Source organism: Natrix helvetica (assembly GCF_964273705.1).
Source record: "Natrix helvetica genome assembly, chromosome: 5".
Lineage (NCBI taxonomy): Eukaryota > Metazoa > Chordata > Lepidosauria > Squamata > Natricidae > Natrix > Natrix helvetica.
Window position 1 is genome coordinate 28,887,689 of NC_138551.1, and position 15,140 is coordinate 28,902,828.

Sequence of the window (15,140 nt, forward strand, 5' to 3'; positions counted from 1 at the left end):
GCTCAATAGTAGTAACTGTGAGAGGGATATTGAAGTCCTAGTGGACAACCATTTAAACATGAGCCAGCAGTGTGCAGCAGCTGCCAAAAAAGTCAACACAGTTCTAGGCTACATAAACAGAGGGATAGAATCTAGATCATGTGAAGTGTTAATACCACTTTATAATGCCTTGGTAAGGCCATACTTGGAATACTGCATTCAGTTTTGGTCACCACAATGTAGAAAAGATGTGGAGACTCTAGAAAAAGTGCAGAGAAGAGCAACAAAGATGATTAGGGGACTGGAAACTGAAACATATGAAGAACGGTTGCAGGAACTGAGTATGTCTAGGGAGACATGATAGCAGTGTTCCAATATCTCAGGGGATGCCACAAAGAAGAGGGAGTCAAGCTATTCTCCAAGGCACCTAAGGGTAGAACAAGAAGCAATGGGTGGAAACTAATCAAGGAGAGAAGCAACTTAGAACTGAGGAGAAATTTCCTGACAGTTAGAACAATTAATCAGTGGAACAGCTTGCCTCCAGAAGTTGTGAATGCCCCAACACTGGAAGTCTTTAAGAAGATATCGGATAGCCATTTATCTGGAATGGTATAGGGTTTCCTGCCTAGGCAGGGGGTTGGACTAGAAGATCTCCAAGGTCCCTTCCAACTCTGCTATTGTATTGTATTGTAATAGTAATAGTAATGCAGACTTAGTAAACAGTGGGTGGCCCTTTGAACTCCCCTAATCTATTGGCAGCAAATATACCATAGCACTTCAGCATAAGTATGATTCTGCTATATTTATTTTGTACTGTTAGCAGGTACTTTCCGGTTTGATATAGGAAGCAGACCCCCTCTCTTTGAAAGAAGCATTTAGCAATCCTTACATTCACTCATCCATTCCCTTCCTAGAAACTCAAAGGGGCTTTATCAAAGGGATCTAGCCCACAGGTGGCTGCACTTTTACCATTGAGCTCCCTGTCCACTTCCTCCTACTTCAAATATTCAAATACTTGTGGCTGTATGCAAGAAATATAAAGTTGATAATCTTTGATTGTATTCCAAGTCATTTCTAGTAGTGCATCTGTGATCGAGCAGCAGTACTGGGGAAGAAGAACAGAATTGGAAGGGACCTTGGAGGTCTTCTAGTCCAACTCCCTGCTCAGGCAGGAAACCCAATACAATTTCAGACAAATTGTCCTCCAATCTCTTCTTAAAAAGTTCCAGTGTTGTGGCATTCACAACTTCTGGAGGCAAGCTTTGCTAATAGCAGAGCAAGATGCAGGCAGTCTATGCTGGTTTGGTGAGGGTGGGGCAGAAGAAAGGAATAACTGAATGAGGTGGAAACCAGGGAAGTAAAACTGCACCACCTTCCATAATGTTTAAGCTCACAGAGAATGACTGGGAGTGCTGCAGGCTAAAGAAACAATTATTCCCAACCTTTTGATTCCCCTGAGTGCTTCTTGTCCCAAGTCATTTTGCAGTCTGCCAAAACACACACACACACACACATACATGATTTGACTGCAGGTTCACTGCGCAGTACACCTGACTTTCTTTGTGGGGGAAAATGTGTTCAAGTCTATGAAAACCTATAATTACACATGGAGCATATCTCTGGGGGTACAGTATTTCTGTATAGGTGCATATGTGTATACATATACATACACATGCACACACATACAGATGCCCTGACAATTTAAGTTCAGAAATCAAAACAATAAAAACTAAGGAATGGCACTGATCAGACTGGTTGCCTATTTAATAAGTTACTTTTTGTTCAGTTTTCCATATTTGAAATTAATATGTTCTTTTGACTTTATTGGGGAACAATAGGTGAGGACTGCCTTGGTTCCTTAGATTTTAGATGCATGTTGATCCTTGGTCTTGTTCAGATGGTTCCGATCCAGGTGCCTGTGAAGCTAAAGAATAGGCACAAAAAGCCCACTATGGTGCATGTCATATATAAATAGTATATCACATATAAATATCACAGGGACAGTTTTGAAGGCAATAAACAATACATTAGTGTCATTAGAAAGAACATCAGGCAGTGTGAGGTTACACCAAATGACCTACTTTTCAGATCCCTCTTCTACCTGGAAGTATCTTACCTAAATATCTATTCTGATTTAATAATAGAGGGACTGCCATCAACAAAAATTTGAACAGCACAGTAAGCAGGCATACATGTCTTGGGGTATGGTTTACCCATTATATTGCATATAGTATTATGGGGGGGGGGGATCAAAGCAATTAACTCTTTATACACAAACATGGAGTTTATTTCTTCTTTTCTTTGGGTTCTTATTTTGAAGAACCATAACTAGGTTTCAATTTTGCCATAGCACTCCAAATTTTCTAAATCAAGGATTTCCATGAATACATCATTTTCTTCTTGATAAGGAATTTTCTCTCTCCCTTACTCAAATAATGGATTTCTGATTCTCACCACATTCCAATACTGACATCTGCTGGAGCAGAGTGTTGCATCAAGTCACTCTTCAATGCCTGTGTGAATGTGCTTATGTTTTAAGGCAATCTGTGTGTCAGTGTGTGGGTGTCTCCATGTGTTTGTGTGGAATACAGGAAGAAGAAAAAGTAACTATTGTACCTCATTACATTTTTAAGAAAGCACTTTCAAACAATTTAACTTTGACTATATGATGATGATGATTATTTTTAGTAAGTGTTGTGGTGCTCTAGATACAGATATATAAAATCAAAGGATTATGTGGATTGTACAAATAAGGGAAGAAAGTACAAGAAAAGAATTCTCAGGGGTGGTTGACATAGTCTGAGCTTCAAATATAAGGAGGAGGCCTAGTTAAGTCGTGGATGAGAGATGAAGGCTATAGACTAGAAAAGGGGTATCAAACTCAAGGCCCCTGGGACGGCTCTGGCCCACAGGTGCTTAGTGAAGGACTGGCCCATGGTGCCTCTACTTAGAAAGGTGTGGCCCTTCCTTCTGTTTTTGGCTGCAAAGGTCTCCTGCAGCTCTCTGCCAGTGAAAACAGAGCTGGGGAACGCCACACACAGCCCATCCAGGCTCCATTTTCACTGGTAGAGGACTGCAGGAGGCTGTTGCAGCTGAAAACAGCCTGGGCTGACTGCACATGGGCTTTCAGGCTCCATTTTCGCTGGCATATGGCTGCAGGAGGCCATTGTGACCAAAAACGGAACACATTTGCTTGCAAAGGACTGCAGGAGGCCATCACGGTCAAAAGCAGAACCTTAACAAGTGTTGTCAAGGTGGCTCCACCCACCCTGGCCACCCCCAAACCCAGTCCCCTGTAGTCAAACACAATCCTGATGCAGCCCTCAACAAATCGAGTTTGACACACCTGGACTAGAAAGTGAGAAAGCACTCTGAGAAGCAATGGTAAGCAACTTCAGTACTGTTGCTCACAAACAGTAGATTTATAATAACCAGAAATTTAACTGAAACAGAAATTATGACTGTCTGGTGGATATTCATGGAATGAATAATGGGAAGACGTCTGTTTTAAATTTCAATTTTATATCTATCCAGTAAAGACCAAGCTAGGATTGCTGTATGTAATACAGGTGGTTCTCGATTTACAGCACTTCATTTAGTGATGGTTCAAAGTTACATCAGCTCTGAAAAAGGGACATGACTATTTTTCACACTAATGACCATTGCAGCATCCACATGGTCACATGGTTGAGGACTCACATTTATGACATTGCAGTGGCCTGGGGAGGTCACACAATCCCGTTTTATGACCTTTTGACAAGCAAAGTCAATGAAGAAATCAGATTCACTTAATAACTGTGTTACTAATTTAAGAACTGCAGTGATTCACTTAACAGATGTGGTGAGAAAAGTTGTAAAATGGAGCAAACTCACTTAACAATGTTCTCACTTAACATAAATTTTGGGCTCAATGGTGGTCATAAGTTGAGGACTACCACCACTCTACTACATGACCCAGGCCAGTAGAAGTGCCTCAGTGAGGGACCAGTGTGGACCGGTGGCCCTACCTAGAGGACCAGGAGAATTCGGACTCCAGCACTACATTTACATGATTAGATTAGAACAGGGGTGTCCAAACTTGGGAACTTTAAGACTTGTGGACTTCAACTCCCAGAATTCCCCAACCAGCATGGCTGGCTGGGGAATTCTGGGAGTTGAAGTCCACAAGTCTTAAAGTTCCCAAGTTTGGACACCCCTGGATTAGAACATAACAGTAATAGGTAACTTTTAAGCTCTTTTCTAAAAAATCTGTTACAACAGATTCTGGGAAATGATAATAGTTGATGACTAAACTAAACAAAAAAAATGGTAATTGTTTTTAAGGAGAAATATTTTTGTTGGTTTATTGCTCTAACAGACCATAATCTTCTATGTGTTTATTCAGACATTATGCTATATTCATAACAATACAACACTATGCCCAGTAGAGCATGCTTCTCGGTATGTTTTGAAGTCCCAGTCCTGGTATAAATGGATAGTGTTGTAGAAATAAATAATGTTAGCACACAATTCTGTTATCATGGGAACAAGAATAAATTGCTTATAGAGTATTGTTTGTTTATCAGTTGCCTCAATTGCTGAAGCAATAGATGATGATGTACAAAGATAGGAAACAATTTAAAACAGACATAAACATAGCCAATACTAAGAAAAATATAAATCACTCACATCAGAAAGGAAACAAAAATGCAAAACAGAAACCCCCAATTAGGATCACAATTTATCATGTCTTGGGGCCAATTGAAAAAGCCAAATCTTTAAAGCTTTCTTGAGAAACTTCAGAATTCATTCAAAGGGCGCAAGTTGGTTTCATGGCTTGCCATTCTGGTTGTTCTGACTTAGACTTCCCAAGAGCAGGAAGCAAACTCATGGTCCCAACAAAAACCCCTTCATTAATTTACTGTGAATTCTGCTCATTCACATACAGCAGCCTTTCAAGGGAGGATTTACACACAGAGGGCTTATCTGGCATAGAGCGCTTACAGGCCGATATCTGAAAAACTTGTCAAGGAGTTTTGGAGAGTCACAGGCCAATTAAGCGAACTAATTGTCTTCTGCAACTTCACTCCCCTTTCACTTTTATTTGCTCTGGGAGGGGCCATTCATCATCCATCTGTGGCCTTACTCCCAAGTTGACTCCTGTTCTTTAGCTGTTCCCTTCGCTTGGCAACTCTGTGCATGCGCACACTGGGAACAGGCTCCAGCTGTTCATCTGCCTCACTGATGTCTGACTCTGAAGGCAGCTAATAACTGGCATACAGCTCTGGCCCCCTCTCTGCCTCTGACACAGAGCCCTCATCAGAGCCTTCCACAGACTCCAGGACTGGCCCATGTTCCTCCCCAACCTCACTGTCTGAATCTGCTGCCAGCTCCACCTTGACAGGCAAAGTCAAGGGGGGGGGGAATCTAGATTCATTTTGCAAAAGTGTTTCTAACTTATCACCTGCAAGTCCAATATAGGTTTGGGCATAACTCACTTTAAAACTGTCTCACTTAGCAATGGACATTTGGGGTTCAGTTAGGGTTGTAAGTTGAGGACTATTTGTACTTACTATCTGTATCTGCTATGAGAATATAGCCACAGATTAACTCCTATACATGGCTTATAAAGAAGCAGCACATTAATCTTTTCCAGTAGAAGAACTAGAACGGTGGTTACACTCCATCTGTTGCTTTTGAGCACTCTCAGAATCTATTGAGGATTCAGTAGAGTTTGAGGTTTCATGGATGGCTAGAGAGCAGAACAAATAAAACGTTCTATTGAGCAAATGGGTTTTATACTTGCAAACATTGGATCCCACCTGGTTCTTCCCCATTACCCAAGAAAAGTGGTATTTATTCTTTCATTCAGCAGAAGCATGTAACAGGAAGAAATAGAGATGAAACAATGTCAGGCCTGCAGTTATATTCCTTTTTGGATCTTTGGCCTGCCACGTTCTCTATTATTTTACTATGCTGTTTCATTAGTGTAGTAATTGGGAGGGGAAATAGTAAGGAGTGGAACTGTAGAATGTGTTGTTGTCATAATAGAACATTCCTTTCTAGAAGCCCAAGGTCGTTCTTTGTCTCTGCACGTCTGCACCTGATCGGAACTAGATGGGTGGAAATGCCAGAGTGGCAGAGCAAGATTGGACCATGTGATGGACTTGTGGGTGTGGGGACAAGATCATGAACTTTCAACTGGGTGGAAACCCAGGAAACTTTTAGATTTGGGTTTCCACAGATGTACCAACATGTCTGTCTTATTAAATTGGAACTCTGATGAAAGTTATGTCTTGAACTCTGATTTAATTCTGGATGATATTTGGAACGCTGACATTAACCCGAATCTCAAAGCTTCCTGGGTTTCCACCCAGTTGAAAGTTCATGATCTTGTCCCCACACCCACAAGTCCATCACATGGTCCAATCTTGCTCTGCCACGCTGACATTTCCACCCATCTAGTTCCGGTCAGGTGCAGAGGTGCAGAGACAAAGAACGACCTTGGGCTATAAGAGGGAGCCAGAATGGCTGTTAGCTCTGTTTTGTTAGAAGTTGATCAGATGTATTTTGATGTATTGTGGTTTGCTACTGTTTAGCTATATTTTATGTGTTAAACTGAGAATATTGATAACTGAATTATTGAACCATTTATGACTTGGACTGATAACCGGACTCTGAATACTTCTTTATTTCTACATAGTAAACTACTATATTTTTATACTATTCAGTGTCTCTCTATGCTGGTTTGTGCGTGTTATTCCATATCACTCTCATTACGCTTCTCTGCATACTCGCTGTTCTAACGGAGAGCTTAATTACTTAACAACTCACTCCTGTGGTTTGAAATTTGGCCAAAGTTGTGGTTAAATGATCACCATTTCAAACACCCCCAACTATTTCCTACAAGGAAAGTCAATGGCAAGAAGTCTGAAGTCACTCTTGCTCCCAGTGTTGTTGTTGTTTTGCCCACTTATGGTCATTGTGTTTCTCTGTAAGGGTAAGGAAATCTCTCTGAAACCATAACCTAACGGGCCACGTTATCTAATAATAACTACTTCATTTTATCACCTAAGTTTGAAATTAATTAGAAATAAGATATCATAATTTTATGGCAACTATTTTATGAATGCCCATGAGTTCACTAGGGCTCCTGCATCACTTCTGTAGATCGCAAGCTCAGTTAATAGATTTAGGTTCACACATTAGTAATGGATGGATCACTTGGATCACTTTTCGGTGAATTCAGTCATATTCAGAGGAAAACAACTGACTAGCGAGTAATTGAAACATGTGTGGTTCTTCACTTTGTGAGTGTTAGCATCAGATTTGTAGATGTGAATTCCATAAATGGAATGACCTCTTGTTACTTGTCCCAGCTTCTGCCAACCTAGCTGTTTGAAAGCATGTAAAAATGCAAGTAGAAAAAATAGGAACCACCTTTGGTGGGAAGGTAACAGCGTTCCATACACCTTTGGCGTTTAGTCATGCCGGCCACATGACTACGGAGACATCTTTGGACAGTGCTGGCTCTTTGGCTTTGAAACTGAGATGAGCACCGCCCCCTAGAGTTGGGAATGACTAGCACATATGTGCGAGGGGAACCTTTACCTTATTCCATAAACTAGATGTCAGTCTTTAGACAATGAGCTGTACCAGTAGAGATCATGCCCTCCCTTGTCCCAACCACAAATGAGAATGACAACAATGAAACCCTCTTCTCCCAAACTTGGAAAGAGAAAGAAAGATAATTAAAAGAAATTTTATTAGGGCAATTTAACTTTATTTTTTTTTTCATACAGCTATAGCAGTAATAATAAAATAAGCATAAAAACAAATTGCAGCCCAGGACAGAGTACATAAGTTGGAGCAACTACCAAGCAAATTTAAGTCTGTGATTACATAATAGTAAAAACCAAGCACACCTGTCCTTTCAGCAGATGAAAGTTATAGGGTTGCAAGGAAGTGCAACATGTACTAATTCATCAATATGAATTATGAGACAGAATAGATCCAATCATTGGTTCCCTCCCCCCTCACTTTGGCTTCATGTAGTACATGGTTTGTCAAGTGCTTTAGGTTAAAAATGGTAAATTTGAAAGGGTGGGGTTTGTTTTTTTTCACCTGCTAAAAGAACCGGATCACTACAGCAATAAAAAATAATTACATAACAACTACAGCTATGATGGTTCTGTTTTGGTTTGCCTGTTGACATTTTTAAACTTCTTTAGTGTGCATGTGAAAGTCAATATCACTTTCTCTGTGTATGTGTGTGTTTGCGCTAGTGTGTGAATAATAAAACTACTGAAATTTTTCAGAAATTGGTTTGAATAGAATATATATTTTATATCTATTTATATTTTCTTTTTCTCTCTCTCTCTCTCTCCTTGATACTTGAAACATGCAGTAGTTGTTTTGAGTAATGTAAGACATATTAGATCCATGATTTACCTTTAATGGTTGGAAGTACCTGTTTTTCTGAAATTTCATTTTTAAAAAAATAATTTTTATTTTTCTTATCTCATCAGAAATGATCTTCAGGCAGATTTAGACCAGTGCAGCTTTTGTTAGTCATGAGAAGAATGGCCAATCTTTCCAGCTGAAAGAATCCTGGCAAACTAGAAGCTGTTCACATAAAGCAAAGCCACTTTTTCAAAGGGGTATGGAGTGCTAATTCTGTGCCACTTTTTTTGCAAGCAATTTTGTTCAGCCTGTCATTTTTATAAGCCTTAACAAAACTCCTTGTATTTATAGACATTTTTATTCAAAATAAGATCTTACTATTATACAGGTTTCTCTCTTTATTTATTTTTTTATTTGACTATATACAGAAGTGCAAAAGGTCAACCTTCTCTCTATACTTTCCCACATGCTAAATTGCAGCATAATCATCCCTCAAGAGTATGCACAAGCACTCACACTTATTATAATTCTTGTTATACGTAAACTTTTTGAGTATTTGGATTATCAACAAAAAAGTCCCTTGATCTACTGATTATGCAGCTTATTTATAAGAAGGCCTGATATTCAGGGATTTCAAAAAATATTTAAACAATATTTTAACATTTGAAATGGATACAGTAGAAAATAAATTTTATTCTAATATCTAAGAACTAGATTTTTTCTTTTATAATTAATTACAAACAAAATAAATCATCAAAATATTACTCAGTTGTCTGCCAGGATCATTTCAATAGCAACAACTTAACTTCTCACTTAACAATGATTATATAAGATATCCATATAAAAGATCTTTGTTCTTTTAATGAAAACTAGACAAGAACTAACAATGACTGATATTCTTACATTGTAATATTAAATCAGTAAAATATAAATCATTTAGTTAACAAGAATACGAATATTCATGACACTACATGTAAATTCAAAACTGCATATGCTATGAAGAAAAAATATTTTTAATTCTTTTTCATATTTTGAAAAAAATTCATCAGTAAAATCTAATAAAACAAAATTCTATAAACTTAAATGGCATTCATCTGGTAATAGAAAATGAAAATGATCTAATAAATGTACGAAATAAAAACTACCATTTTAACAAGGAAAAATAAGTCATATTCTCTAAATGTAAGTAAACTACAATAACATGTGAAGTCACCTATACTTTCTTAACACGATTGAAATTACATTGGTATGGGTTTTAACCCGTAATGTAATAATCTAAGGCTTTAATAGATGTACAGTACAATCAGTAAAATCAACACATCATTCTTTTTTTTTAACTAGAAAGCATCTCTCAAGCATAAAAACTTGCAAGTAAACTTGGAAGTATGGAGAATTCTAGAACCGAACCCTCACCTCTCCCATTCTACGCGACGCTACCAGAAACCTGGCTCCCACCTCGAGCTTTGCTTAACAGAGCAAAATATATCCTTTACTAACTGCAACATCCAAACCACACAAAGGATTTCCTTTGGATGAATCCATCTTAAAAACTTGAATGCACATCTATTTTTTTGTTTCATTTTGTAAAGGCTTTCTAAGGCTATAAAGCAGTTAAATCTCAACAGAAGAAATCACATATAAAACTCACCCGATAGTTAACCCACCCAGCGCCTACTCTAATTAACATTTTCATTGATTGTTGATTATTTTGGTTTTCTTTTTAATCAGGCATCTGATGTCAGTGCTTTTCCCATGATTTAGAGTCACTATTTTTTTTTTAAGTGTGTGACTTTGAAGTGATGCATTGGATCAGAAAAGCAAAACCCATCTCCTTCAACACGTTTAGAGTCTCTTGGACTTTTTGACAGAGGTTAAAAAATTGAAGCAAAATAAAATTATTTAGACTTTTTCTAATATTGTCTCAGAAATGGCTCTTCCCTTTTTTAAAAATATTGTTTGTTATACAGTATACTTTGCAAAACTATTACAACTACAATGGTTTATAATAATTTATAGCTTTATATATCCAGTATGTGTAGGAATGATCCATATATCTACTCTTGTTTTTGCTTTTAAAAAAATAAGAAAAAAAATGTGCTGTCTATTTTTAACTGAGGTGGCCATTTCTGAGACAGCTTTGGTTTGAAACGGAAGGGTGCCCTTTGACTGATTACCTACTAGCAAAACAAGCAAAAATGTGGCTCTTAAAGTAACACTGAAGAAATAATACTCTACTTTGATTACAGTCTATGGCACTTCATGAAAATCTTTAACAACACGGTACTTAAAGCCATTGATGTGCTTTAAAAATATACACAGTTGTGGTTTTACTTGGCACATTCATCTCTGTCAGATACCTCTTTTACCACTTCTTACAATCTATTACATTTAAAAATATTACTCTTAAAACAAAAAAGGAAAAAAATTATACTGTGCATGCACGGTCTCTTCTATAATGGCAATTTTAAATACAAGGTGCACCTTTTGTTATTTGTAAACCTTGAGATAATAAACTTACTTTAAAAATTATATCTTGGTCTACAGACGTACCAATACATTATAGATCTATGGCTACATCACAGTCTGTCTTTTCAAAATGACGTACATGATTATGTAGGAAAAGAGTCTACCAATGCATACGTCAGCTGGGTATGCATTGCATACTTGTGTGCTAGAAAAGATGGACAATGCTGTAGTCTTTAGACTAACATTCTCCAACGTGATGCCCTTTAGCTTTCTTGGGTCTACAACTTCCAGGATGCAATCCAGATGTATAGATCAACGCAACTGGAGGGCACCAAGTTAGGGAAGGCTGCTTTAGACAATATGATCACCCCAGCACAAATATCTATTCAATGTACAAAGTATATAGGCAACAGTGTGCAGTGAATTTCCAAGTTGTCATTTCATCTTGTTAACATGCAATATGTGGATGTCTTACTGCTGAGGAAATTTGGGTGCTGTTATTTTACGGTATATACATTATGGCTAATGACCTGTCCTGATTCTTCACTCAACCACGCTGTCCTCTTCTCTGTCATATGATCTAGAAAAACAAGGAGACTTTTTTTTAAAAAAATAATAATCTTAAACAAGTATTACATTAAAATAATGACAATTCAATGTAACAGAAATATTCAGTCAAAAGCCAATTATTTAAATAAACATATATTTGGAAGCTCTTTGTGAAGACCACGTCCCATTGAGAATACTGGGAAAGATAGAAGAAAGAGAAGAAGGCCATCAGCAAGATGGATAAACTCAATTAATGTAATCCGTTCTAATCTTGATTGCGGGAAAATTGATTGCAGGAATAGAGTAGTAAATGTGTTGAACACCCTACCTGATCCTGTTGTTAGTTCCTCTAATCCCCATACCTTTTACCTTAAACTGTCTACCGTGGACCTTACACATTTCTTAAGAGGTCCATAAGGGAGCATGCATAAGCGCACTAATGTGCCTACCGTCCCTGTCCAACTGTCCCATTTATATATACTCTTTTTAATGTGTTTATAACTATGTTTTGCTTATTTATGTCCATTTATTTGTGTCATTTTTCATGTGCTTTCATACTTGTTTCCTTGTACTTGTTGACAAATAAAACAAAATAAATAAATAAAATAAATATAGGGAAGAATATTGAAAGATCCGAAGGACCAGGAGAACACAGATAATTCTAGAGAAGTCTTTTTAAGTAGTTGCTAAACGTCAAGGCACATAATCAAATTAATTTAAAATATCCTTCTGAATAGGAAGGAGTTTATGATTGTTTCCCCCAGATAAAACTAAATTGGCAGTGAAATATGAACTTTATAGTACTTGTGACTAACTGCAGCAGCATCTGCGTAATATTCTCATTACAAAACATTGTTGAATGCAATTTCTTCATATTTTTCTATTAAAACATCATGGGGATAGGTGGCCCATTGGCTGACTATATACATGAATGACCCACTCATTATGGTATGTCCTTTATCCACGTGTTAACATTTTATATCGAGTCTTTAAAAAAAATCTTTCAGAGTGCTTATTCACGTACTCTGGATATTGGGTCAACTAAAAATAAAATGTAAAAAAATAGGCATCACATGATAGCATGTTTTTAAGAACATAAAAGAGCCTCCCTGATCAGATCCTTCCTGCAGTATAAGCAGGACATGAATAAAAAAATCTATTTTGTGTTACTGGCTAGCAAATATTATTGAGGATCACATGGTTTTTGTAACCAGCAGGAATAAATAGCAAAAATCTCACTAGATTTGTCTAATGCTCTTTTTAGATTCTTCCATCAACAAATACCATAGTGTTCTCCCTTCAGATTGCATGGAACAATCAGGGATATATTTCCTTCATTTTGTATAAAACTGTCGATAAAAAATGAGGGCTGAACTCATATGTAGATATATTTGTTTTGCCACTTGAATACAGATGTATTGATGTGCCTTCAGAAGTTGTGAATGCCCCAACACTGGAAGTCTTTAAGAAGATGTTAGATAGCCATTTGTCTGAAATGGTATAGGGTTTCCTGCCTAGGCAGGGGGTTGGACTAGAAGACCTCCAAGGTCCCTTCCAACTCTGCTATTGTATTGTATTGTATGTTTGAGTAAGTGTATAAAACAATGTCAGGGAACATCAGTTTAACCTCCTATATTTTCTGAGATGTCAACTGTTAAAATTAATTAGTTTCAAGTGTTTTTGTATCATTCAGCTCAATCTGAATCTTCTTTTATACAGAAAATATAAAAGGTAAGTGTAATACAGCAGGCAACCAATTTTACAGAGACAGAAAGGTACATACACAATCACTGACAATCATGTACAAGGACAATGGAATGCAAATCCTCTCAAAAGTATCAAAGTACAGTAATATGCACTTAAGATACTTACTGTTTGATGATTAAGTGTCTACATCTGTGTAACATACTTGTGGCTAGTCAGATGTTCGGCAGATATTATGGGAATCTATTAAAATATAAACTTTAATTGATATAATATAATAGGACGTCAAATGAAAAACTGCAGAGTTCTGAGTTATGTAATTTATGTTAACAGAAACCTAGGTAGCAATTTAAATGAGTACATTCAGTGAAGTAGGATATCATCCATTATTGGCTGTTTAAAAGAAAGATACATTTACAGTTAAACATTCATGCAGTCCAGTCATTTCAGGCACCCTTTTTGTTGGCCTACACAGAGATTGTATGAACTAGGGTTGTTTCCATTTTCTGATTTTAACAATTGGCTACAGAAGCAAACTCTCGGGCTGTGCATTTTTCATACTCATTGAAAAATTAAGATTATTATTATAATTATAACAGTAACTGATGTCATTGATTGTTTAAAAAGAACTGAAATTCAAGTGAAGGGCTCACAAGAATGCAGCCCTGGGACCTTGACTACAGTACTTTTTACAAATTTTCCCTAGGGGATGGTCAGACAATCTAAACACTTGACTATCCATAATAACATTTTCTGTTGTTGCGTAAGTTATCCATTTAGTTTCTTCTTTTTGTTGTCTATGGATTTGAAATGTTTGTTCATATGGTTTTACAATGAAAAGATTTGCAATATAATCCCCAGACTCACTGAAATTGGAGAAAGACTATCTACTGTTTATAACAGATTCCCCTCAAAATCAATCTAAGAAAATTAGTAAGGCAAAAGTACAAAGTACTTTCATAACTGACATATTTAGTCCAGCTCTCGATTATATACAACTACCAAATAAAACAATTTTTGTTGTTAAAAATGTTTGTTAGCAGTAGAGGGGGATGAAATTTAGAACTTCCGTTATGGAGACTGATATAATTGATGCTACTCTTTAAGTGTTGTTACAGGAGGATTTTTCTTGATTGCTCTATAATTACTAAACATTTTTACTTTATTAATCTAATTGGTGGTTTAAGCTAATTCTAAAATTATCTCAACAACTTTTGGGCACAGTCTGATAAGAAGTATTATAATATTCACTCTAATCCCTGAATATAGAAATACATGTAACCCGCTTATTCTTAAGCGGATAGTAGTTAACAGGCATTTGCATGAAAAAGTTAAATGTAAAACAGATAGGATAAAAAAACAGTAGTCATAAAAAGAGAGGCTCAGAACAGCTTCTACTACATAGTTAACTTACTTACTGATGGCTTCTATTACTAGAGCGCAGAAGTTCCAAAAGTAAACAAACTCTTCTAAATCAGACCAATTTATTTTTCTACACAATCCCTAATATTCTTTAACTATATTCAATAGTAGCCTTCTCCAATTTGGCTCCAATATTGTCCAGATGCACTGGGTGTTAATTCCCCAGCAGGTAGAAGAATAGGAATCTCAAAAATATGACAGGCCCCAGATTGGGGAAGACTAATCCATGCATTTCCAAATTCTCTTTTTGCACATAAATGTGTCCGAAGTGTAATGAAGCTTCTCATACCATTGGTTTGCTACTGCAGCAGAAAGAGATGTTGGATCCAGCTGTCTAGAAGCTTCAAGAGTAGTGCTGTCAAAACATACCAAGGAGCTTCAGCACCAGTCAGTAAAGAGGAAGGGCCCAGGTCTCAAGTACTTATGCATGCATGAACATTGCATTTGGTGGCATTGCATCATGTCAGCATTGCTCATGTATTATATACATATATTGCTTATATATGTATATACAAAGAATAGGTTACAAAACTTGACTGGAGCGCATTATGAGGATCCAGAGAAATATGCATGAAATGATCAAATTGTACAACAAAAACAAAACCTCCAGAATCTGTACAGGAGAAGCCTTTCTAAAA

At 37.0% G+C, this 15,140-nt stretch overlaps 1 protein-coding gene across 17 annotated transcripts in view; it reads right to left on the minus strand.

Moving 5' to 3' along the window:
- Positions 1-7,704: 7,704 nt before the first annotated feature.
- The window catches only part of MBNL1 (muscleblind like splicing regulator 1), a 207,741-nt gene continuing 200,305 nt past the window's right edge, over positions 7,705-15,140 (minus strand). For all 17 annotated transcript variants that reach the window (XM_081953649.1, XM_081953661.1, XM_081953650.1 and 14 more), the window contains 2 exons: positions 13,249-13,323; positions 7,705-11,407 (listed from right to left, as the gene is read on the minus strand). In XM_081953649.1, the coding sequence (XP_081809775.1) occupies positions 13,267-13,323 (57 nt within the window). In that variant the 3' untranslated portion in view covers positions 7,705-11,407; positions 13,249-13,266. The remainder of the gene's footprint in view (positions 11,408-13,248; positions 13,324-15,140) is intronic.